This window comes from Balaenoptera physalus, assembly GCF_965194825.1.
Source record: "Balaenoptera physalus genome assembly, chromosome: 18".
In the NCBI taxonomy this organism is placed as follows: domain Eukaryota; kingdom Metazoa; phylum Chordata; class Mammalia; order Artiodactyla; family Balaenopteridae; genus Balaenoptera; species Balaenoptera physalus.
The window spans coordinates 8702463-8725919 of record NC_138899.1 but is presented as its reverse complement, the minus strand read 5'-3'; the positions used below and the strand labels follow the sequence as shown (position 1 = coordinate 8725919).

The window sequence follows — 23457 nt, the reverse complement described above, 5'->3', positions numbered from 1 at the left end:
GCTCTTACATTTGTGAAGCCCACGATCCACCCAGATGCTCACATCAGGGGATGTTTCGTAACTTGTCTCCCCTCCACTCTGCTCGCCTGCTGGCTCTTCTCCACACAGCAGCCGGAAAAGATGGCTTTAGACCCCTCCTGGTGAAGCTCCGTCACACTTAGAGTAAAATCCAAACTCCTCCCCGTGGCCTGTAAGGCCCGTGTGGTCCGGCCTCTGCCAGCGGCCTCTCCAGCTGCATCTCATATCGCACTCCCGCGTCCTCACTGCTTCCGCCATCCCAGCCTCCTCTCTGCTTGGCCGACACCGCGCACCCTTCCCCTCTCGAGGACCCAGCTCTTCCAGCTGCGTGGAGAGCTCTTCCCCAGATTTTCACAGAGTAGGTTTCTTCTTGTCATTCAGATTTCAGCTTAAGTGTCACCTCCTCAGAGATCCCTTTCTTGACGATCTCACTTCCCAGTCTGTATTATAGCAAGTTTTATTTTTACTATATACCTGATACATTTCTTATTATTTACTCATTTGTTATCTGTTCATTAGCTTGCTGACTTTCTCTTTGGCTTTCCTGAATAGAACTTAAGTTTCCTGGAAGTGGGAAGTGAGTTTGTTCAGTGCTTTTTCCTAATGCCTAGAACAGTGTTTGACTACCGTAGGCACTCAGAAAGAATGAGGGAAAGGAAACTAGGGTGGTTGGAAGGAAAGGAGCAAGTCACGTCAAGTCGGTAGGAAGAAAGGAGGACAGAAGGGAGGGAAAGCAGGCAGGTTGGCAGGGATGATGGTAATCACCACAATCGCTGGTTGGTAGGAAGGAAGGTTGGTGGGTGAGTTGATGGAAGGAAAGTTCTACCTGCTGCATCTTTATTATTACTAAATATTTAATACAGAATTTACCCTAAATGCTGAGCTTGAAACATCTGTTCTTTAATAATTGTGTGTGTTTTATTATAGCTGATGAAGCTGCTTGGATGGACCCATTGTGCGTCTTTTACTGAAAACTGGCTCCCCATCATGTATCCTCCTGATTACTCTGTATTCTAAAATAGGAACCAAGACTTTAAATTTTAAAAAAGAAAGTTTTATAGTGAATGGATATAAAAACAAATTTGTGGCATTTTTAGTCTAATGCATGTTTTCATCTGCTATCAAATGCTGATTATTAAAATGATGTGTATTTATCAGAGAATTTGCTGGTGTGTGGCTTAATACATGTAAATCTAGACCTCTGACATCATGGTGTGTTCTTAATGCCTCACATTGCTGGCAGCGGGCTGTGCCCTGGCTGCCAGCACCAAGGACTTTCAGTTGGGTTGCAGCTGTTACATGCATGAGAGGTTTTCAACAGTAACTTTTAACTGCAAACCTATAAAATTCTATTTTTTATTTTATAAATGAACAGGGTTTTAACATGCGCGACTTTAATTTTTTTCAATTGTATGAAGGCCTTAAAAAAGCTACATTAAGCGTAGCTAAAATTATTTATTAGACTAAAAAGTAACAGAGAACTTCATTTCCAGATTTTTTTTTTTTTTTTTTTTTGGCAAACGTTTACATTCAATTAAGGGGAGAAAATAAAACCGGCACAAATAAATGCGTGGCGGACGCTGGAGCATAACTGCTTCAGTCATTCTTCATCTTGGAGTTATTTCAGGCCGATCACTTTTAACACCTTCTTGACGTGCAGAGCATCAGAATGAGCTAATAATACATGTATAAGTGCCAGACAGCTTAAATCTGTATCAGGTATTGTAAAGATACATTTATGGTATGTTTATATTAAAGTTGAAATAATGTAAACACGTGAATAAATGTGCAAACCCAAGATCGCAGTACACCATATGCACTCTCATACCGTAATTTTTTTATAAATAATAAAAGTGAATATTGAAGCTTCTTAAAGTTGGTCTTAATTTTTCATAAATAAAATTTGGGGTTAGAACAGAAATGAATAATATATTAAATCCATAGACAAAAAATTCAACATGAAATAATTTATAATGTTTCTTATAGGCTTGCAATTATTTGAATATATTTCCGAATCTTATTATGTGATTAACTTTTGTGTAGGTTTAATTTTTTATTTTTATCTCTCTGGCTACTATACTTCTTTCATCCTTCCTCCGTAAAATAAACACACGTAGACAATATTAAAAGGCCTCTACTGTCTTATAGCAAATGTGTTTGTGTGTGTATGGTTTTTAAATCTTCCCTTAGAATTTACTACTGTAAAAGGCCTACCAGAGATCTGGTCTTAGTCATTCGTAACTGTTTTTTGAGTAATTGACTCCTTTATCTGATGAAGACGTTAGACCCTTTATGAAAAAGTGCTGCAAATATGCGTGCAGACATTTTGCACAGTTTCTGAGCCATCTAGAGTCTAAAGTCCACCCATGAGCAACCGCATGCATGTTCTCTGACAAACACATACTTTCACCTACACGTATACAGGTTCCCACATACACAGGTTCAATCCAGTCAGGGCATTGAGATGCTCAGAAGGGGTAGGGTGACTCCGCAGGGTCGTGCTGCTGGCTGGATGTTAATTAGAGAACGTGTTTTACAACCGGGTTTGGCATCTCTGTAAGTACTACCTGCAGCACAGAGCCTCAGGGTCAGCCAGGGGTGAGCACTTGGGTCCTTCCCAGGTCTTCCCTGAGGATGCATTCAGCCCCGCGATGTGCGTGGCTGGTACCCAGGAATATGACAGCTTTCTGAGCCCCTCTGGACATTTCCCAGCCTTTCCCTTTAAGCTTTTTAATTAGTCCCAACGGTTAGCCATCATCTAAGGCAGCCACAAAATTGTACAGTTGCCTGGAATCATCTAGACAAACCCCTGGGAAAAGGCTTCTCGGCCTGTGAGAGATCTGAGTCCAGTCAAAGACGGCCTTGCCCGTGGTGTTTTCTGGGGAACAGTCTCCAGGGATTGCCAGGCTGCTGGTTTTCAAGGCTGCCGTGGAGCAGGAGATGGGACGGGGACAGGGCCATTGAAAACATCACAAAGCACATTGCTCTCTTAACTGAGGTTCAGCCGTTCTGAGTGAACATGCTTCCGATTGCTACATGCCTTTGGTTAAGATTGCTACGTGCTTCTGAGAATTTTTGTCAGTTTTCTCATGACTTTAACGGAGGAGAGAATTTTCGGAGGTGCTTTTTCACTGACAAAAAGTTCTACCAGTTTCACTGAAATCACACCTTTTTTTAGAACATGCCTTTAGTATCCAATTTTAGTGTAATTTTAAGGTTAGAAACTTCCTAGTAATAGATTGATTTTGAAGTACTACCTTCTGAGTTATGTCAAGATACAATAAATTCTGGTATCCTTCAAATATGACTTATTTTTACATGAAAATCACCATTGTTGCAGAGTTCCCTAATTTCTCACTTTATTCTTCGGCTTTTGGTCTTTTCGCTATATTTTTTAATGTGGAAGGAGAAGTTAAGTTCATGGTGGATTTTGGACGTACTCTCACAGTCCTGACTGGTAGTGAGAAGCAGTCAAGTGAGGTACACGTCTGCAGGGGGAGGTGGTGAATAACGGCGCTTTTTAATAGGACGTGCAGTACATCGTGAAAGTTCACAGGCAAATTTTTTTCTTTATTTTTTAAATCTATGAGCCACATCCGGCTCTCTGTTGTAACAAGGACTTTTCTATCCGTAATTACTACTTCTCTCTTTCAGTGGGGTGTAAGTCTTTCTCAGATAATGAAATTTTAGAATGAAGATTATTAAGTTTGCTGTGGAAATTAGAGAGACAGCCACAGACTGGCAAAGTCTGCTTTGAACAGTGATTCCTAGAAAGGTTGGTCCATCAGTGGTACCCGTGGTGGGTGACACCGGCGTCTGGGGCGGTGACGCCAAGCTGCCTTGTCAGCCCTGCTTTCAGGCTAGATTATTCTGTCCCTCCATGGCGACACATAACGTTCCAGGAGAGGCCATCCCCAGCAAAACTATGACGTTTCTGTGTGATTGATAACAGGAGACAAAATGGTTCTTTCTTTATTTATTTTTATATTATAAAGTGGATTCTTTTTTTTTCTTTAACTTTTTATTATATACTGGAGTAGAGTTGATTGCCAGTGTTGTGATAGTTTCAGGTGTACAGCAAAGTGATTCAGTTATACATGTATCTATTCTTTTTCAAATTCTTTTAAAAGTCGGGACAGTTTTCCTACTTCAGGTAATGGTGACCAATGTCTGCACCACACCACTGAAAACAACGGAAAGAGCTGGATACAAATAAATAACTTCTGAAAGAAGCACTAGGGATGGTGCAGAGTGTGTGCTTGGCACTAGTTCTGGGCCCCTGAGATGACATCCATTTTCTCATTCCAGCACTGTTTCCGTATTTTTCAGTTTTAATCAGTGTAAAGCCTAGAACTGTTTTCCATTACTCTTTACCCTCTCCCTTTGCTACAGTTAAAGTCTGTACAAAGTAGACTCTTCAGATTAAGATACACTGACCCTGTCAAGCTCATTTTCAAAAAGCAAGTGACAAAAGTATATTGACAGGTTTAAGACCATGCTTTCCAGCAGAAATAACGAGGGGAAATCCACTTGTTTGTTAATTTATTTGTGTAAAATTTATTAAACACTTAATTGAGACTCTTGGAAGCCAACAAAGCTACTTTCATGTTTTCATGTTATTTGTGTATATTTAGATGAAGCAGATAATCCTAAACTGGTTGCTTTGGAGAGTTGCTGTAATATTATGTTTATTTTAGTTATACAAGTTGTTTCTGTGCACTACCTTTGCAATCTTATAAAATTTCTAACACTGTTCAAAAGACACACTAATGTTTCGAAAGGCATCTTGTTGAATTTAGTCCCATTTTAGCACTCCTTTAAAAAGTTTGATTGATGACTCTTGAAATTCAGCCAAGAGTGTTGTGTCAAAAACCTTCTTGAATTTATCTAAAAATTCATAATCGGTGGTGAACCTGAACTTGTTAGCCCAAAGCAACACAGTTCCCGGCTGGCAAAGGTATGCCATGGTATCGAGCAGCTTGTCCAGGAAGTAATGGTGGTAGACCACATCAGAAGCCAGCAAGTAATCATAGTAACACGTGGACTTGGGGAAGTTCTGTTCCAGGCCCTCTCCCCACACCAGCTCTTTCACTTCAGGCAGATGTGCTGTATGGTTTAGTGTGTTCCTTGAAAGGTTGTATTGAAGGTTCCCTAGGACGTCAGGCAAATCCGTTGCTGTGACTTGAGCTCCTAAGAGAGAAAGAGGAAACTTGTACGCATTACCTGGAACATTTGGGCAGCCACAGGGTACACATGCTCTCAGGGGGGAAATGGAACTGGGCTTCTCACCTTGGCCCTGTGGACATATGGGCTGGATAATTCTCCTTGGGGGGCCCTGCCCTGTGCCCTGGAAGATGTTTAGCAGGGTCCCTGGTCTCCATCCCCGAGATGCAAGTAGCACCTTCCCACCCAAAAATCACCTTTGGTTAAGAACCATTGAAATAGAATAACATTACCGTCTTTTAAGAAACTAAGTTAAACGGTGGTGCAGTTTTGAGAGATTTCGAAATAATTAACTAAACATACCAGGATTCTTAGCGTTTGATTACTGTCATCATTTATAATGGTTTTCCTTCCCAAACTGTCTTTATCTGAAGATTTTGGTTTTCTCTTACGTGAGGTGTCAGCACCTAGTTTTCTTTCCTAAGGGATGATCTATTTTGAATGACTCTCGCCCCTACTAAATGCATTAATTTTTAGGCATTTTAATGCTAGTGATAAAGGTTCACAAAATCATAATTCCAGATTGGTTTTGATAGAAGAAGACCTGTAATAGTGTAGGCTGAAGTAGGCCAGACATATCCGCCTCTTGCCCAGCTCCCAGGACTCACAACTGGCATTTTGGGTATAAATCTGCCTTCACCTTGGATTGACTCACTTATTTTTTGTTTTTTCCAAAACATTAGTTGATAATAGTTGCGCTGAAAAGCAGGAGACAGCATAACATAGCTGTTTACAACAGGAATTCACGAGTCACACCTTCAGAATTTCAACTTTCTCACGTGGTAACAATCAATGGATTGGATGAGTTAGCCTCTAAGGCACAGTTATCTTATCTCTGGGGATAACAGTAGTCCTTCTAGCCTGGACATCTGGGCAGATTCAGGGAGCGCCATCATGGCCAAGCACCTAAACCACAGCCCGTCCCACAGTAGTAAGTGGTTATTATCACTGTTGTCACCGCAACCATCTTTTGAAACAAGGCCGAGAATAGACAGACAAACCTAGAATACTGGCCACGATGGAAACGAGGCCTGGTCCAGCACCGATTTCGAGCGTCTTAGCACCTTGGAGACTGAGTTCCTCTGCGTGTTCCTCCAAATACTGGCACAAAGCCATGGCCTGAAAAACATTCACAGTTGTCACCTGGACACTGGAAACCGGGGACCCTGTTCCCCACCGCAAGTTAAATACTCAAAGACATGTTAACAGTTTAAGCTTACTGGGGGCTCACAAGAATCAAAATATACGTGCAACGGCGTGTTTTGACCTCTGGAATATGAAGGCTGTAACATGCCTCAGAGGAACGAGAGACACAGACTCGTGAAAGCGCCTGTACCAGAAGACTCTTGACCAGCCTCCAGGTACAGGAAGGTCAGCTCGGCTCTTCCAGAACCAGGAGACCAGGGGCTGCAGGGCAGCAAGCCCTCGCTCTGCTTAAGTCGTGTCAGGCCTCCACCTGCTGTAAGACTTGTGCTGTGAGCGGCTCCATCCGCTGCCTCCTGACTCCACCGACGTTCAGGTTGCTCTGGACTTTGCCTGCTGCACCGAACAACTGCGTAGGAATTTTTCTTTTAAAGCAGTTCATCTAAGAAACACTCGACTGGCCGGGCAGTGCTTCCCAAACTCTAGCGCACACGCAGGTCACCTGGGGCCTGGTGAAAGACGCCCGGCCGCGTGTAGTGGGGCTGACGGGGCTCAAGGCTGCATTTCTAACAAGCCACGGACCACACTTTGGGGGGTAGCAGCAAGGAGGTTACATCCTTTACACAGTAAAAAAAAAAAAAAAAAAAGAATAAATTTAGATCGATTTCTATACAGAAGATCAAGGTCCCTTCCCGTGTGAGCCAATGGGCGTCGGTTGGTGATGTCGCGGACTGGGGAGACTGGGGAGACTGGGGAGACTGGGGAGAGGTACGTAGGCGCGAGGGCGTTGCCGGAGCTGGGAGTGCGAATCCTGCCCTGAAAAGGCAACGTGAACGCTCTCGTTTGCACACACTTCTAGCCCATGTCTTCCTGCAGACGCTCTGGGCTCCTTATGACTCACTTTCTGTCTGGGGCCCAGGCTGCAGTAGGGGGCGGCCTGGATGGTTTGAGACATGCCGAGCTCACGGTGGCCTGCGCCAGGGTTGGTGGCAGCCCCAAGCCCCTGGGTCCCTCCCTTTCCTCCTAGGCTCCTCTCAGGGGACTCGGGGGCCAGGGATGGGGGTGGGGGGAGGATGGAAATCAATTCCCAATGGCACGGTAGGGAGGTGAGGGGCGTCAAGGGGCCCTGGGCGCTGGAGGATGAGTTGGGGGGGGGACAGGCGGGATGGCACAGGTGCGAGGTGGCACCAGCATCCAGCCCGTGGCAAGGAGCTCTGCAGCTGGGGGCGGCAGTTTTGAGGAGAGGCCTTCTTTGGCTCTTGAGGAGAAAGGAGCATTATTCACTGTGTGGGGTTTCAATATTTGGAAGAGTGTCACCCAGAGCCACCAAGACGTGTGTTCTGAGGAGTTCCTGAAGGGCTGGCTGTAGGCGGCCTTCCCGAAGCGCCCTGCCCTGTGACAGGCTGGCCCGGTGGGTGCCATCTGGGGACAGATCTTCCCTCGGGAACAGCTACACCTTTCAGCAAACACTCCCCCGCTGCTTAGTCCTATTAGCAAACTCCGAAAAGTCATCTCTCACAGCTGCTCTTGAAGTCACACAAGGAAAGGGTGCTTCCCCACACGATACGGTTCCTTCTTCTGCAGCCTTCAGGAAACTGAGGTCCCGAGAAGGGCCAGGGTTTGGTGCACGGAAGGCAGAGGCCTTATTAAGAATAAAACAGTCCAGTGGACAAATCGTCTTTTTCCACTCCTGATTTCTGATCACCCAGCTCTGGGTGTCTGTTTGCCAACTCTAGTACAAAGCTGTGGAGTCGCTTGGTGGTTTCAAACTTGTTAAGCCAAAGAAAAACATTTAGCTGAAGGAAATCATACTTATATTAAGCATAAGGGGAAAAAATCGAGCTTCCTTGGCTGGGGTCAGTGAGGGGGGAGCTCTAAGAGCCTGGAGCCCATGGCTGTCCCTCCCCTGCTCCCACCCTCCATCTCCCCCATTGCTGGTACCCAGACTGCAAAGGGCGCTCCAAGGAACCTCTGATCACAGCCACGCAGTGGACCAGCAGGTCTGCGTCGCCCGGGAGTGGGTCAGAAATGCAGCCCCGGTCCACCTCCCCCAGCCCGACCTCCTGGATCAGAGTCTGCATTTAACAAGAACCCAGAAGGATTCCCATCTAAGCTAACAGTGGAGCAGTTCTGACCTGCAGCCTCTCCAAGCACAGGCTGAGAACCTCTGCAGTGGAAAGAACGAAGGCGCTGGCCTCCGAGGTCCGTCTTCCCAGCCTGGTTCTGCACCGCGCCCCGCCAGGGGAAACAGTGCACTCAGCCAGAACACAGCAGGTTTTCTGGCTCTGAATTCAGTGTTTGCCCCTGTTTCAGCTCCATCCTCTGGGGACTGTTGCAGGGAGAGCATGAGATGAAGCACCATTTCCTAAGCGTCTCCACTGGACTAGCCACACTGTAAAAGGCGAGTGGATACCCGACGGTCTGTGGCAGAGGCCCAAAGGTGGCCGCTACGAAATCTAAACTCGACAGACTTTTCTTCTGAGTTTTTAACAATTCATATGGATTTTTCATCCTACTTCCCAATATACTCAAGTTTATGTTAATGTGAAAAAATAATGTTTCAAGAAACATGGCATAGAGGAAAATCGTGTTTAGGAAAGATGCCGTGTTTCTGCAGCATCTAGGTACACCAGCAACAGCCCTGGGGGGGGCATCCATGGACCCTCAGTTTGAGAAGCACAGGACGTTAGAGCACGTGGCAAGTCGTCCAAGGCACCACAGTTGTACAAAATCGCTGTTCTCATCCCCAGGATCCCCGACACCCCAGTGTGACAGCTCCCTCACCCCTGGCCACACCACCGCTCCGTAACTCTCGATCGATTCTTGAATGACAATCTTCTTGCCTGCAAACTGATAGTACTCCTGGGTGTAGCTGGCGTAATTCATAGGAACAAATTTCTGGAGGCTTTGAGGCGATGGTTCTATCTTGTTAGAATCTGTGGGACAGAAAATTAAATCGGTTTCATGATTTGTTGATCCAGTGCAAATCTACACTCGGTACAATTAGTCAGATGGGAAGAGACTGAGCAATCTTCCAGAAGCAGAGGGGGGAGTGCTATCAGTGGCAACGGCTGCAAACTAGCACAAACTGAATGATATGGGGTGACAGGGACTTCACATTTCTGTGGGACATTTTTATCATATGACAAAATGCCCAAGGATACCCTGGGCCCTTCCCTCGATTTAGGAGAAGACAGTGCGGTGTCGATCCGTCCCTCCCTCTGTTTTGGTGAGAGGAGGAAGCTAGGCCCCCGGACAGAATGGCACGAATGAGCCATCTGCATAAGGAGGACCGAGGCAAGCGTGGACCTGACTATTTTTGGGTCTTGAAGTGATGTGACATGCCCGCATGTTGGCTGGAACGTGTTCCTTAAGTCCTTCTACAACTGCTCCTCAAAAGGTACAGGTCACCCCAAGACGAGCCAGCTCCGCAGTCCTGGGGGAGGTTGTCAGATGAGCTCCAGCTATTAAATTACTCTTCCTGAAATACTCCTTTACGCTCATGACCCACTCAGGCAGCTCTCAGATGTCATATAAAATGAGCGGAAAAGAGCACCTGGTCGGGGCTGACATCATGGAAGCCCAGAATGTCAAAGGTTTCGCAGGGGGTTTCAGCGTAAAAAGAACAGCGAGTAATAAGATCAGAATGAGGGTGCTGAGCACACGGCAGGGTCGTGCGCAGAAGACGGGGGGCTGCTGGGACCCTCGGTGAGAGGCACGGGCAGCGAGGGGTCTGGGGGGGAACTTGCATGAGACCAGCCTCGGCTGCCTGAGCTCCACCTGCGGACGTGTAACCAGGGACGGAATAGCGGGCAGGAGCACTCAGTGCACATCTGAAGGTCTCTAACCAGAAACATACATTCAAGGAGGTAGAGGAGGGTGAGTGCGGGGTGAGGGGTAGGGGGCCTTTGAAGAAGCCTAATCAGGGGTCCACCCCTCAGAGTTCAGGTTTCACTGATTTCCACCTGCACTAGACGGTTCTGTGCCACGGCTCTGCAAACGCTTTGTAACAGGGTCACAGCCAGAAGAGTCCAGAAATGTGCAGTGAACACTCAGAAACATTTACAACAACTTGACCATATCTGTTGAATCTGATTATGAAAAACCAAAGCTTGTATTGTGTATGTCTTTGTACTTCTTTTCATGTTGTTCTTCCAGAAATTCATTTGTGTTGCATTTTACAAAAAAGTGTCCAAATGGTCTTTGACCACAGTGTGGGCCAAATGACCAGTTTGTAAATTAGCACAATGACGCCTGCAGCTCTCGGCCGTGGGTTCTGATCTCCTGGAAGGAGAATTCTCTGTCCTGACCACAAAGGTGAGCTTCCAGAAACCCAGGACTTCCCTGAGCTTGCAAGAACCTGCTGATGAATAGTGGGCAAGTCAGTCCTGACATGTCATCCTTCCCTGTCACGTGCCCCAGGAGAGGCTGTGGGGAGAGGAGAGGACCTTTGGTCCTCACCCATGTCTTACAAGGGAAACTACCAACGTCTAAAAACATGAACCTGAAATTTATCACTCAACAAAGAGGACCCAGCTTCTCCCATAGGCTGAGAGGCTGACTCTGAGTTCTGTTTCAGAGAAAATAAGAAGGCAGAGGAACAGACCATCTTGTGCCCAGAAACGTTTAACAAGCAGCCTGGGGGCGGTGAGGAAGCACTGATGTGTAGGGTTTGGCCGTCACCATGGTGACGACGCTCCCACAGTGGCCATCACTGGGAAAGAGGTGAAGCAGCTCAGCATCACAGGCATTTCTACCACACGGATACGACACCCCTCCACAGCCTCAAGGGCACAGGTCATCGTAAAATGTAGGAAAATAATTCCTGATGAGACGTGAGTATTTATTACCCAAGTTTTTTCATATTCCTTTACCTTTTACATAATCCATTTCATTGTACGTTTACATGACTTAAATTTTAACAATGGCCATGTTTAACAATCAGCTCGCAGAAGTCCTGAAATGCAGGCGCTGGTACAGGCCATCTGGTATGAGGAGTGGGTACCGGGCTGCCCTCTTTACCTCTGAGCCTGTCATCACTGGAGCAGCCAGACCGTCAGGGACCCAGGCCACCTCCTGCCAGCTTCCGTCCCCTCGATATCACCCAGACAGTTCCTTCCTCCCCTACTCCCACAAATAACCGGCTGAAGCCTAACTTTTCTCTCAAGACTGTAGGAAAAGTCTATGTGCTGATTTTAAGTGGCTCATCCTTTCACAAGAAGACAGATCATAAGCTGATGGTTGTACTTTCTGGATCAACATTGTAAAGAAACATGGGCATGTAAATATTCTCCATAAGACCATTTTCCATGCTACAAAGATAAAAGAAATTTATGTTGATTGCGCATGATTTTCAATTATTGCATCTATGCTCGTCTGACAGTTTTAGAGACATCAGATTTTCAGGATAGGCAGAGTTGCATTTTTATGTAAACGGTTTAGTAAAAATGAATACCATCCTGGTTTAACAGAGTTGGGACATAATTTTTCACTGTTGACTGTAAATGTTTTGAATGTTATATCTTGGCTCTTATGACATCATTTGTTATGTCTGTTATTTATTTACTACTGATTCCCTGCCCAGAAAAGCAACACTAAAGGGTTCTGTTGTCATAATGGGAAAGTACACTTGACTTTACACTGATCCACCGAAGGACACAGCTGCCAGGAATACATTTTGGCGAAAAGCAGGAAGGAATGTAGATTTCATTTCTTTTTTAAAAGTTCTTGTTACAAAAATCTAACTCTCTCAGATTTGGATAAAACAAAGTTTTGGTCTTTGATAGGTAAATAATAAAAACATAGGGGTTACCTTTAGTGTCATGCTTCTGCTTGCATAAAGGCATTTTTCTACTAAGCATCATGATAAGAAAAAGATCTAGGGTTAAAAGGAAATGGATATTCTTGTGCCTGAGGTTCACTGCAAAACGCCATCCCCAGGAAAAGAGGGGAGAAGATGTGGAGCTGAGGAAGGAGGTTACCTCCCGGGGGTCCGCTGCTGCCGTCTGTCTGTAGACCCTCCTCATCCGGGGGTCTCGGTGCCTCGTCCAGGGACTGGGGCTGCTGTCCTGAGCGCAGACACGCATCCATCCCGGAGCCGCCAGGGAGGAGAGAGCTGGCCTGGACTGAGCGCTCCTCCGGGTCTGACTCGCCCAGAGCCTCTGCAAGGTGCAGCTTATCGCCTTAGCATCTGCTGGGCCGGAAAGAACACCTGCATTTCAGCTTAGTTCCCCGGGGCGGGGCGGGGCGGGGCGGGGCGGGGTGGGGAGAGCAGCCGCCCTGGGCGCTGCCATCCTGGTTTTGCAGAGCAAAGTGAAAGGAGACCATGAAACATCACCCCACCTTTCCATCGCCTGGAGAAACGCAAAAGCAGGGCCACTGTAGCCAGACAGGTGCTGCCTTGCTGCAGTCTAGGGTGTATACCTAAGAGCTTTTGGAACTGAATCTTGGTGAAGAAGGTCTGATCCAGCCGTACACGTCTTTAAGGGTACCTTGTGGATCCAGGGTTAATGGCATCGTGGATTTGCCCCAGATGCGGGGCTGCTCTCTCCTCATTGGAGGCTGTAGCGCAAGGTAGTAGAAAGCGCTGGGGGCCGAGAGCCAGGAGGCTGGTTGGCTCCCCACTCTTGCTCTTGGCAATTCACTTAATCCCCTCCACACCATTTCCTCATCAGCAGAAAAGGGAGGGATGACATCTACCTGCCTCCTAGGGCTGTGGGCAAGAAACAGGGGAGCAAAAGTGATTAGTGCAGCTCAGGAAAACTCTACTGATTAAGAAAAGAGGACCTGGCTGTTGGGATCATTGATCAGCATCCAAATAAGAACACGTGACATCGCTGCAGGACTTGGCGTGTTTTTGCCAGGCACCGTTCTTGTGCTTTTAGTGAATTGATTCATCTAATCCTCACAACAAACCCTATGAAGTGGATGCTATTATTATGCCTCCTCTCAGATGAGAGAAATTCAGGCACAGAGAGATTCAAAAGCAGCCCAGGAGCACGCAGCCGGCCAGTGGCAGGGCCAGGAGTCAAATCCAGGAGGTCCAGCTGCAGGATCTATATTCTTGACCATGAGGTGGGACACGGCTTGAGTTGCCTTGCTTCAGCGGTGGGTTTTCTGGCTGAGTTTGCCCTGAAATTACTCATAATGCTTAGTTGTCACAGTGACGTTTTCTAGTCTTTTTTTTTTTTTTTTTTTTTACAAAATGTAAATCGTTTTCCTAATTTGTTTTTATATACCAGAGTTGCCCCATCATATTGTTTTGGCCAGCTGGGGATGGCAACCAGCCACAGCATTACTAACTATTCCACACCTGGAGGGGTTGTGTGCCCCTCACATTAATGTGCCACAGGATTTCAAATCAGTGAGGTTCCTGTGAAGGTAATTTAGCATTTTCACCGGCTCTAGAACCAAACAATCAAATATTTACCCCAATTCTTCAACTCAGGAAGTTTTTTTTTCTCTTGCAGATACTTACTTGCTCCTTCTCACCAACTTGCCCCGGACTCCAGGAGGTTAATTGTTCCCCTAAAAGGCAGCTGGCTGGTTATCGGTGAGTACCCAGAACACCTCCAGGGAAGAGCCTCAGCGCCGCGGTGAAGGGCCCTGCATTTGAATGCTGGCTCTGCCATGCGCTAATTTTGTTGAAATTGTGGATAATGGTGATTCTGACCTCACATGACGGGTCGTAGGAATTAAGTGAGATAACCTGTGCAAAGCCTCTTGCGCAAACAGTATTAACTGTTATTCTCATCTCCAAAGCCAGAGAGTAGTCAGGCAAGACAGCACTCCTTACAGGACACCCACCCAGCACCGCGGGACTCTGTGCATTAAAGTCAGACATTTCTTCATTTTGCATGCAAGAAAAGGAGACCTGTTTTCCCTCCAATAACAGGTAGTATTTTTCCTTGTGAAATGAAATGACTCCCCTCCCCCATCGTTATAGTTGACGTGAGACATTAATTCTTTCCCCAAAAAGCAACCTAGAAAATAACTACAGTAATCTACCTAGTGTTCATTAGTAGCTCAACGCATCATATGATCTATATCCTATGTTAGTATTTAATAAAGAATTGGGAAGTTCTGAAAAGGGCCCCTTGTTAGTACCCTCAAAATAACTTCGAACGGTTAGTTTAAACATATCTTTACCTTATGCAGCAGAAGAGGTTTGAGATTTCTGTGCAGACTTTAATCCCCAATGTTTTATATAGGTCTGCACCTGAGAGGATTAGCATTTTATGAACAAAAGCCAGCCAGTGGAAGTCCAAGTTATTTAGGGTAGCATTACCCACCAGTACCCATACACATTACTTTGCTAGAATTACTCTCTCTCTTTCTCTCTATCCCTTTCTCAGTTCTCAGTTTTCTGTCTTACACACACACACACACACACACACACACACACACACACACTTCTTTCAACATGAAATGGAATCACTCTGAAAAGATCCAGAAAATCGTTCCAGCAGAATAGAGGCTGTCCTCTGTGGTATCCAGTGGCTGTGATGCGGTTTGAAATGTAGACTCACGTTTCATTTTAAAAAGGAATGGGCGGGTGCACAGGTGGAGTTTTGTACAAACCTGCAAGCTGGGTGCCCATCAGCCCAACTCCTGTGGCTGAAGGGAGGGGCACGACTGACGTGGGCTCTGTCCTGGACCCTGATTCCAGCAGCCAGAAAGAATGTTAAGACTCTACTGAGAGCAGGGCGAGAGAACATCTGTCCACAAGGAGGGATGTGAGTCAAAGTCTTAAAGTTGCCTAAGGGGTAAAGTTAGTTGGGGCAACAGTGAACAGGAAATCAGAAAACTCTTCCCAGAAAAAAGCCAGCCGTTGTCAATAATTTCTTTGAATAAGGGGCAGTTAAAAAGGAAGGAGGAAAATCATGTGCTCATTTGGGAAGACTGGAAACCCTTAAAATAGAATATAGGGCATGTAAATTAAAGCCTTAGGCAAATGAGAATTGAATAATCCTTCACATTTATGAGGGACTGCGCTTACCCGGTGAGCGAGTGAGTGATTTACTTGAGTAGATACGAGCCTATTTTTATTTAGTTTTTTACTCAACTTTGGAAGTCTGTTCTCTGCTGTCACTTTTTTTTTCTTTAGTCCCTTTCTTTTAACTCGGGATCTTCATCTGGACATGCTGTGGCCCCATGACTATCTTCTTTCTCACTCCCGTAAATGAAGGGAGGTGACCTGCAGTCTTTTCCAAGCCTGTCATTCGAACACTTTCTTATTCCCCAGATGGTCCAGACCTGTGACTGATCCTGCTCTTCTGTGACTTATTTCCACCAGGTGTCATCACCCCTATAAGAAACAGCAAAAAGATGGTCATCATTACAACTTAATAAATGACTCAAAAACTGATCGCAATTTATACGAATATATGTATATATATATATATATATATATATATATATATATTTACACACACACACGTTTATTCTACACGCCTTAAAATGAAGAAAAGAACAAAGAAGAAAAATGTTTTGAATCTCCTTTAATCCCTCTATCTGGGGAAGGAAACTGAACCAACATTTTTGGGTGTCAACTTCTGGGCTTTTTTGTATAAACCTTATCAAAACTATTTGACTGAAAATGAAACTGGAGATAGAAATATGTATCTCTCTGACCTAGTATGGACTAGTCCATTATTTTAAGAGTTTCTTTTCGATACTTTCTTCAAAAACCATCTTTTCGGTAGCTGCTTTAGGAAACAAATCAGAACTCTACTGCCCGGAGCTGGAATAAGTTAGTCCGAGGGTCCTAAACACTGCGCTGTGGTCAGGGTACCTCAGAGTTAACTGGAAGCTTTAAAGTACATAGACTCTGGGCTCCTGGAAGTTCTTGTTCAAGATCGAAGAGAGCGTCTAGGACTTCGCACTCCCCGCCTGACAGCTGTTCCCGGCGTGTCTGTAGCACGGGCACGCGGTAGTGTCCATCACAGGGCAGGGGACGTGGGCGCTGTCTTCCCATAGTTGAAGTGCCAGTTCATGAGGAGGGATTAGCCTCCCGCCTGGCCCCGCAGGACACGCTGATGAAGTAAGTCCCCAGGAGGAAGATTTGGGTGCAACAGGAAAGAACTTTGTAACAAGCCGAGCAATGGAGCAACTGGTCTCGGAGAGCCTAGCAGGAGGGAAAGTGGGCCAGATTTGGAGTCAGAGGATGCAAGATTGGATAAAGGTTTATGCAGGGTCAAGGAGAAGCCTGCGTACATGCCTCCACTCTGCACTTCTCCATCAGTGTGGACTCCGCGGGATCACCGGGCTTTCTTCCGGCTCTCTCGGCTGGTGGTCCTCAACGAGGGGGAATCCTGCCCTCCTCCCAGGGCCGTTTGGCTATTTGGAGACAATCTGGCAATTTTTGCTTGTCACCGCTGGGGGAGGGTGCTGGTACAGAGAGGCGGGGATGTTGCCAGACATTCTACACAGGACAGCCTCCCTCCACTGCCCCCCGCAAAGAACCACCCAGCCCAAAGGTCAGCAGGGCCCAGGCTGAGAACCCCAGTCTAGGCGATGGGTAGGAGTTGAATGCAGGGTGAATTCTAATCGCCGTCCTGCAAATGCCATCCACCAGCGGGCTGATCCCTGCCGCCTCCGTCTCAGCGTCCTCATCCATGAAATGGGTGGGTTGGCGTTTACAGAGTGGCTCATACACTCCAGACTCTGAGCCACACCCTCACAGAGATCCAACGCTGCAGCCCCTGGCTTTGTCCGGTTTCTCCCAGAACCAGACCCAGAGACAAGGATTTGAGAGAAAATAGATTATTTGGGCAAGTGAGGAAGGGAGAGTAATCCAGGGCAAGGGAGGCCGCCAGCCATGGGTGTTTATGGAGCAATACCTGCCGCAGGGGGCGAAAAAAGACCTAATCCCGTGGGGGAAGACTGGGAAATGAGGCAACATACAGACCTCAGAACTATTCTACTCCACGTCCAGAGGGTTTCTTGGCTGTCTTTACACCAACACATCGGCACAGATGCAGAGACAGCGGATGGAGCGCCCTGATGTGTCCGAGGGATGTGAGATGGTGTCATTCCTTTACACACGGTAAGAAGTGAAGTTTTATACATCTGAAAGAGTCTGGCACAGCGTCTGGTGTCCTAGAAGGTCATCAGTAATATGTCGTATTAAATTGTATGCCATTCAAGTCGTGGGTCGGACAAGCAGGGTTCTTTGGAAGGGCTCTGGGCCATTTCTCTGAATCAGATGGAAAGGCTGAGCACTGGGGCTTCAGAAATAACGGACCCAGGGTGGCTCTGGTCCCACATATCTCAGCAGCTGCAGGCGTTCATGGCCTTCTCTTTGAACAGTGCTCTGGGGGCCTCACTGCACTCACCTTCCGCCTTGTGTAACTGTAGATCTGGGGGACATGACTCTGATTGGTCTTAACTTGGTCCTAAGCTCTGCCTCACAGTCAGGGCTGGTCGGGGTGAGAGAAGCATCCGACCACATCACAAGGAGTAGTGCAGGCAACTCCGGGAGGGATGCTGAGCCCATAACAAGCAAGAGTTGTGTGTGGCCCTCCTCCCCTCCCTGCCACCCTATGCATACACACTTTCTTATTTTCATAAATACAATTTCAAAATGGGGACCCATCCTCTCTATAATGGAAGATAATCTTAGTCTCATTGGCTATTGCATCTGGAGAGAATGGAGCCATTCTTCAAGTTGAAACCTCTAGACAATGGCATTTCTTCACTAGTTCCACGCTTGTCCCTTAATAGGCAGGCATTCCCAGGAGACCAGAGACACTAACTTAATTGTTTCATTACCATTTACCACAGGCCGTTAGTCCCATCCCAGAATGTGAACGAGAGGCTCATGCTTCTCACGTGACCTTCCCCAAAAATTCTACAACGGAAGGGTTGCTGATGAGACAGATATATGTCCACCATCCTTACTTATAAGGGAGGCTACGGTGGTAATTCACTTCCAGGGAGGTGAGGGTCTCAGCGGAAAACTAGAAGTTCCTGAAAAACCCTGGTAACCACTAGCATTCAAAAAGTGTGTGATTTTCAGTGTGTTATGCAGAAAATATTTAGTCACAGTGAAGTGCAATTCCAGAATTTCTGGTCCCTCAACTATTTGGTAACACAGTGGCTCAAAGTTCATGATCCGTTCTGTCAAATGATTTAGGGCTGCTGCAATGCCCCCTCCCCTCATTTGCCAGATTTCTCGGGGAGCCCCTGAGGGTGCCAGAGGAAAGGGTTCATTGACGCTGCTCTGGGAGATGTAAAGATTTAGACCAGCTAGCACTGTGGAGGCTCAGACATGGGAAGCCTGCAGAGCAGGACCTTAAAATGGGACTCTTCTTGTCTTGGTTTGACTGAGACATGAAGATGATGGATTACTTGTCTTGTTCAAGAGAGACCACCGTGAGACATTTTAAAGTAGGAGTTAAAACACATTCAGGCAACACTTACATTTTGTCAAGCTGTGGACATAGAAGAATTTGCTTCTATTTCATTTTAAATGCCCTTTATATAATGACAAACAGTACCAGTCAGGATGGAAGAAACAGTATGAGTGAAATCATCCAGTATGTTTGGAAACAGCAAGTGAAGTTATAGCCCTTTCATCTTAAAAATAGCACCTGCCAGGTCCTAAGCATTTGAGTCCACACTTAACCACACGGAAAGGCATGGCTCCCCATAAATTATCCGCCTTACAAAGTGGCTCTGACAGGAAACCATGAGTACCTTGATGGACTTACATGCATTTCAAAGAAGGGATGTACTTGGTTGTTTGTTTCTATTTTTAATTTTTTCTCAAGCCAGTTCTTAAAACAGATCTCCCCTCAAAGAAATGTCATTGCTGTTTTAGAAGAATCTTCGACTGCAACCGTGTGTAAATCACAATTGGTAATTGCCAGGGTTCATGTCATCAAAAGAGACAAGAATGCTTTGGAGCTGAGCTATAAACCTGTGATATTAGTCACATGGAGGAACATAATGCTTGGGCAGTAGGTTTAGATAAGAAATTCTGACCGAAATGTCTACAAAATAAGGGTTAGTTCGCTAGTAACATTCCTCTTAAGTTAACATTTAATAAACAATAGCTTTCTGATGCTCACCTTAATCGTAGGATAGATGGAACCAAATGAAGCTATCAGTATGGAAAAAAAAATCCCTTCACAATAATTCAACTTTGAGAATGAGGATGGGAGATGATCCTTCCCCCAGTTCCAGTTTTATTACCCAGGAAGCAGAAATGACTACAACAACCCTTCCAGCTCCCCGCCAGACGCGGATGCCTCCAATACCATCTGTTCTTTCCATATTGCCATCAGCTGCTTGGAAATGGCACTTTTTAGAGGGACTTTTTTTAGTGGTAACTAATCATACTCCAATTTTAGCAACAGCAGTTGACCTGTGTTCAGAAAGATAATTTTTTCCCAACAGATTTCTACTAGGAAAGAATGTTTACCTGATGGGACTCTTCTGGGATGGGCCACAGTGGAGAATTCCTTTCATTCTTTCCCCTCATTCTAGGGCAGACTCCATTTGAGAAGCACGGGTTCTCATCTAGGGCTGTGCTGTCATGGGTTTGGGGAGATATGCTGAATGATTTCAGTACCGAGCCAGGTAAAAGGAGTGAGGGGGTGTGGAGGAGCAGAGAGGGGCAGGCAGTTCCATGGGAGCCTAGCCCTCCCAATTTCCAACTGTGGGATCCCAGAGAAGTCACGTCCCCGGGCTCCCTTTCCTTCATCTGTTAGGGGTGATAACACCTCTTACATACTTACTGCATAGATCCTTCATTTGATCCTTCATAGATCCTTTTCATTTGGCCCCTTCACCATTAGGGGCCAAATGAAACAAAGTATATGAAAGAGCTTTGAAACGTACAAGGCCTGTTCAGCATTATCATTAGTTCCTTCAAGAGGAATTTGGATCCTATGTCATGTGTGCGTCAATAAAGTTACGAAAGAAAGCAAGTGTTCACTTCTGGCCACGTACTGATGAACATGGTGCAGGCGTTCCTTTCCATTCCCAACACATAAAATACCCAATAAAGTATTTTCAAAGATGCTTTAGAAATGCATATCCAAGCTTGAAAGAAAGGGAAACCCCTAGATGCCATAAATGAAGAGGGAAATCAAAGCCACAACAATAAGTGAACTAATGCATGCCACCACAGCGTGGGGTGTGTTAGACTTGGGTGCAGGCCTGGCATCCAAAGGCTTTGGGGTTTTGATGCTTTTGGAGGACAGAAGATATGTCCTTGGGCAGACAGGATATGCGATCTGGGTAAATCCAGGTTTGGGGCAGGGCCTGATGTTTCTACAACCTGGGGGGAGTGTCCTCTTTAAGGAAAAAAATTTTAATTACAAATACAAAATTTGGTACAAAAGTAATATTTATTTAAAATGAGAAATCGCCCAAATTAACAAATTTTAAAAGATGTAAAAGAGTATTTTTTAGTAAAAGAGTATTTTTAAAATAATATGTCAATCATGATTTACTATATATAATAAATATAATTATTATAACTATATAATGCATTATATAATATAACTATATAATAATTATATATATGGAATCTAAAAAATACAACAAACTAGTGAATAAAACAAAGAAAGGAAGCAGACTCATAGATATAGAGAACAAACTAGTGGTTACCAGCAGGGAGAGGGAAATACAGGGCTAGGAGAAAAAAAAGGCTTATTATGGGATTATATAAAATCATGTGTGTGAAACTTTTGAAAATTGTAAAGCACTATAGAATTAAAGACTCTTTCATTCAATAAAGAAATTCTTTAAAGAGGAAAAATAGTGTACATAAAAATAATATATTAATCATGATTTACTGTATATAGTTTATAATTATAACTATATAATACATTATATAATTATAACTATATAATATAATCATTATTATATAATAATATATTAAATACTCTATCAATATATAAACTTCCTACCACACTTTAAAAATATTTCCTAAATTTTTGCCTGCCTACTTTTTGATTACTTTATATGGTAACAATATAATATCATATTTCTTAGAGAAGATAAAACATTAATAAAGTTTTTTTCTTCTGGCATGATTAATTTAAATCTATTATAATTAATGATATTTTGATAAAGTTTCTTTTAGCTTTGTAACCCATTATTGGTAATGTCATGTGAATTTTTAGGTTGTTATCAAATTTGCTTCTTTCATACATGACTTGTAAGATTACAGGGCACTTAAATTATGAAGAGACTGGCTGTAAATATTCTTTGAATTGACAACACTCGTTGACCAGATTGTGATCTATGCCCTTGTTTTTGTAGTGAATTATAAGTTTTATTTTTATCTTCTTCAGTGTCAGCATTTCATATTAAACAGTAAGAAGTTTAATCTTTTTTCCCAATGTGTTCATATTACACCTTCCTTTTTATTAACTGGTAGGAGAATTATGCTTAAGCACATGAACTCCAGGCATCTGTGGACTTGAACTTCAAGATGCAGACAGAGGAAAAATTAATGCACTTAAGGGGACATACCTGACGAAGAGAGAAAGGACACATATCACGCATGTGCACGCGCACACACACACACACACACACGCACACACACGCGCGCGCACACACACACGCACACACACACACGCGCGCACACACACACACACACACACACTCTCATATATAGATGGAGAGAGACAGTCAGTAAAAATATTGGAAATGAAGATATTATTAAAGAAAAACCAAAATGGAAGCCCCAGTTTGAAAACTGCCCTACACCAAATACTCATAGTCACATAACCAAAGTTTAAACTGTCCTGATTTCCCCACTATGCTAACTCTGACCTTCAACAAAACTCCCATTTCAGTGGGTTAGAGGTAACATGAACTGTCATAAACCACCTCGTTAGGACTTTTGCCAATGATGACCTTTCTTCCTACAGTTGTTGGCTGGATCTTCAGCAAGAAAACTCAAGTTGAACACAAGATCTCCCCGTGTCGGGTAACCTTCCAGCATCCTGGCCGGTCAGCCTGGAACAAGCAGGCCTCTGCAGTGTGCTACCCTAGAAGAGATGTAAGTTCCTAGGGACCCATCACAACAGAAAGCAACAGGCTTCCTTTCTTCTTTGCTCTTTACTAGCAGAGCTGTAGCTGGTGAGAGCTCAGCTTTGACCACTTTTCCTCTCCAAGTCTCCCCGCTTGTAAAGAGTTGTTTTCTCGCTTAATAATAGGTTCCTATCAAGCAAAGCTCTCTGCACTTTCTCTTGATGATGTAAAGCAACCCCCTGGCCTGAAGAAGCCCAGGGTCGGGCAGCAGAGAGCAGGAAAGCATGATCTGAAGAGCTGCACAAGGCGTGTCTCATACACACTCATATACTGGTTGAATTTTCTCCAGTGACTGCCCATTATTGAGCTAATCAGAAAAGAATTCTACCTTCATTGTTGGAAAAAACATCTATTTGTGTAAGTCTTCCCTTTAACAGGTTAGAGGAGAAAAACCATATGATGTCCTTAAAAGATACAAAAAAAAAGATTTGTTATAAGTCAACATCATTCACGATTTTTTTAAACAAACATAAGAGCCAGAAAACTTCATTAACATGATAAATGGTATCCTCTGAGAGCCCTCAGCATGAATTATATTAAATGGAGAAAAATGACAAAGACAGGAAAAAAAAAGAGGTATCTGCTATCATTCTTTGTAGTCAGTGTTGTGCTGCAGGTCTGGACACTACAATAAAAGCAAGGAAATAAGTCAGAGGTATAATGATTAGAAAGGAAGAAATAAATTTCATACCATAGGATTTCCAATGTGGAATATTCAATAGATTCTATCAACAAACGGTTAGAACTAATGAAAGAGTTCGAGTTTGTACAAGATCATGTACAAAACTATATGATACACTAAGCACAACATTTTAGAAAAGATAATTTTTAAAAGATGCCATTTGCAACATAACCAAAATTATAAGGAACCAAGGAATAAATCTATTGAAGATGCTCTAAGAAATTGTCTTTTTTCAAGATCTTTCCCTCTAGTTAGTGGAAAGACAGCTCCAAATATATACTCTCATTACAGTGGGATAGAGGTAACATGAGCTGTCATAAACCACTTCGTTAGGACAT

General features: G+C 44.6%; 3 protein-coding genes across 12 annotated transcripts in view; 2 read left to right on the top strand and 1 right to left on the bottom strand.

Annotated features, from left to right (window-relative positions):
- Positions 1–1893, top strand: part of TPP2 (tripeptidyl peptidase 2) — a 68625-nt gene extending 66732 nt beyond the window's left edge. For 5 of the 6 annotated variants that reach the window (XR_014255982.1, XM_082434601.1, XM_082434603.1 and 2 more), the window contains one exon: positions 946–1893. Coding sequence is in view for 4 of the 6 variants with exons in the window: in XM_082434601.1 (XP_082290727.1) it covers positions 946–1035 (90 nt within the window). In the remaining 2 variants the exon portion in view is untranslated. The remainder of the gene's footprint in view (positions 1–945) is intronic. The other variant, XR_014255983.1, reaches the window with a different exon arrangement.
- A 1781-nt stretch (positions 1894–3674) lies between these two features.
- On the bottom strand, positions 3675–14618 carry METTL21C (methyltransferase 21C, AARS1 lysine). 2 transcript variants are annotated; one of them, XM_082434705.1, is made up of 5 exons: positions 14533–14618; positions 12366–12574; positions 9169–9320; positions 6243–6360; positions 3676–5208 (listed from the first exon to the last, which is right to left on the bottom strand). In XM_082434705.1, the coding sequence occupies exons 2-5, from the start codon at positions 12472–12474 to the stop codon at positions 4814–4816; spliced, it is 774 nt and encodes a 257-aa protein (XP_082290831.1). In that variant the 5' UTR covers positions 12475–12574; positions 14533–14618; the 3' UTR covers positions 3676–4813. The 2 variants fall into 2 exon arrangements, with proteins under 2 accessions (XP_082290832.1, XP_082290831.1); XM_082434706.1 differs by lacking the exon at positions 14533–14618 and having other exon boundaries at positions 3675–5208; positions 12366–12567.
- Positions 12704–23457, top strand: part of LOC309647386 (uncharacterized protein) — a 69182-nt gene continuing 58428 nt past the window's right edge. For 2 of the 4 annotated variants that reach the window (XM_082434727.1, XM_082434726.1), the window contains exons 1-3: positions 12704–13458; positions 13854–13936; positions 22275–22405. In XM_082434727.1, coding sequence (XP_082290853.1) covers positions 13337–13458; positions 13854–13936; positions 22275–22405 — 336 coding nt within the window. In that variant the 5' untranslated portion in view covers positions 12704–13336. Of the gene's footprint in view, positions 13765–13853; positions 14018–22274; positions 23224–23457 lie in introns of those variants that run through there. The other 2 variants (XM_082434728.1, XR_014255993.1) reach the window with 2 other exon arrangements.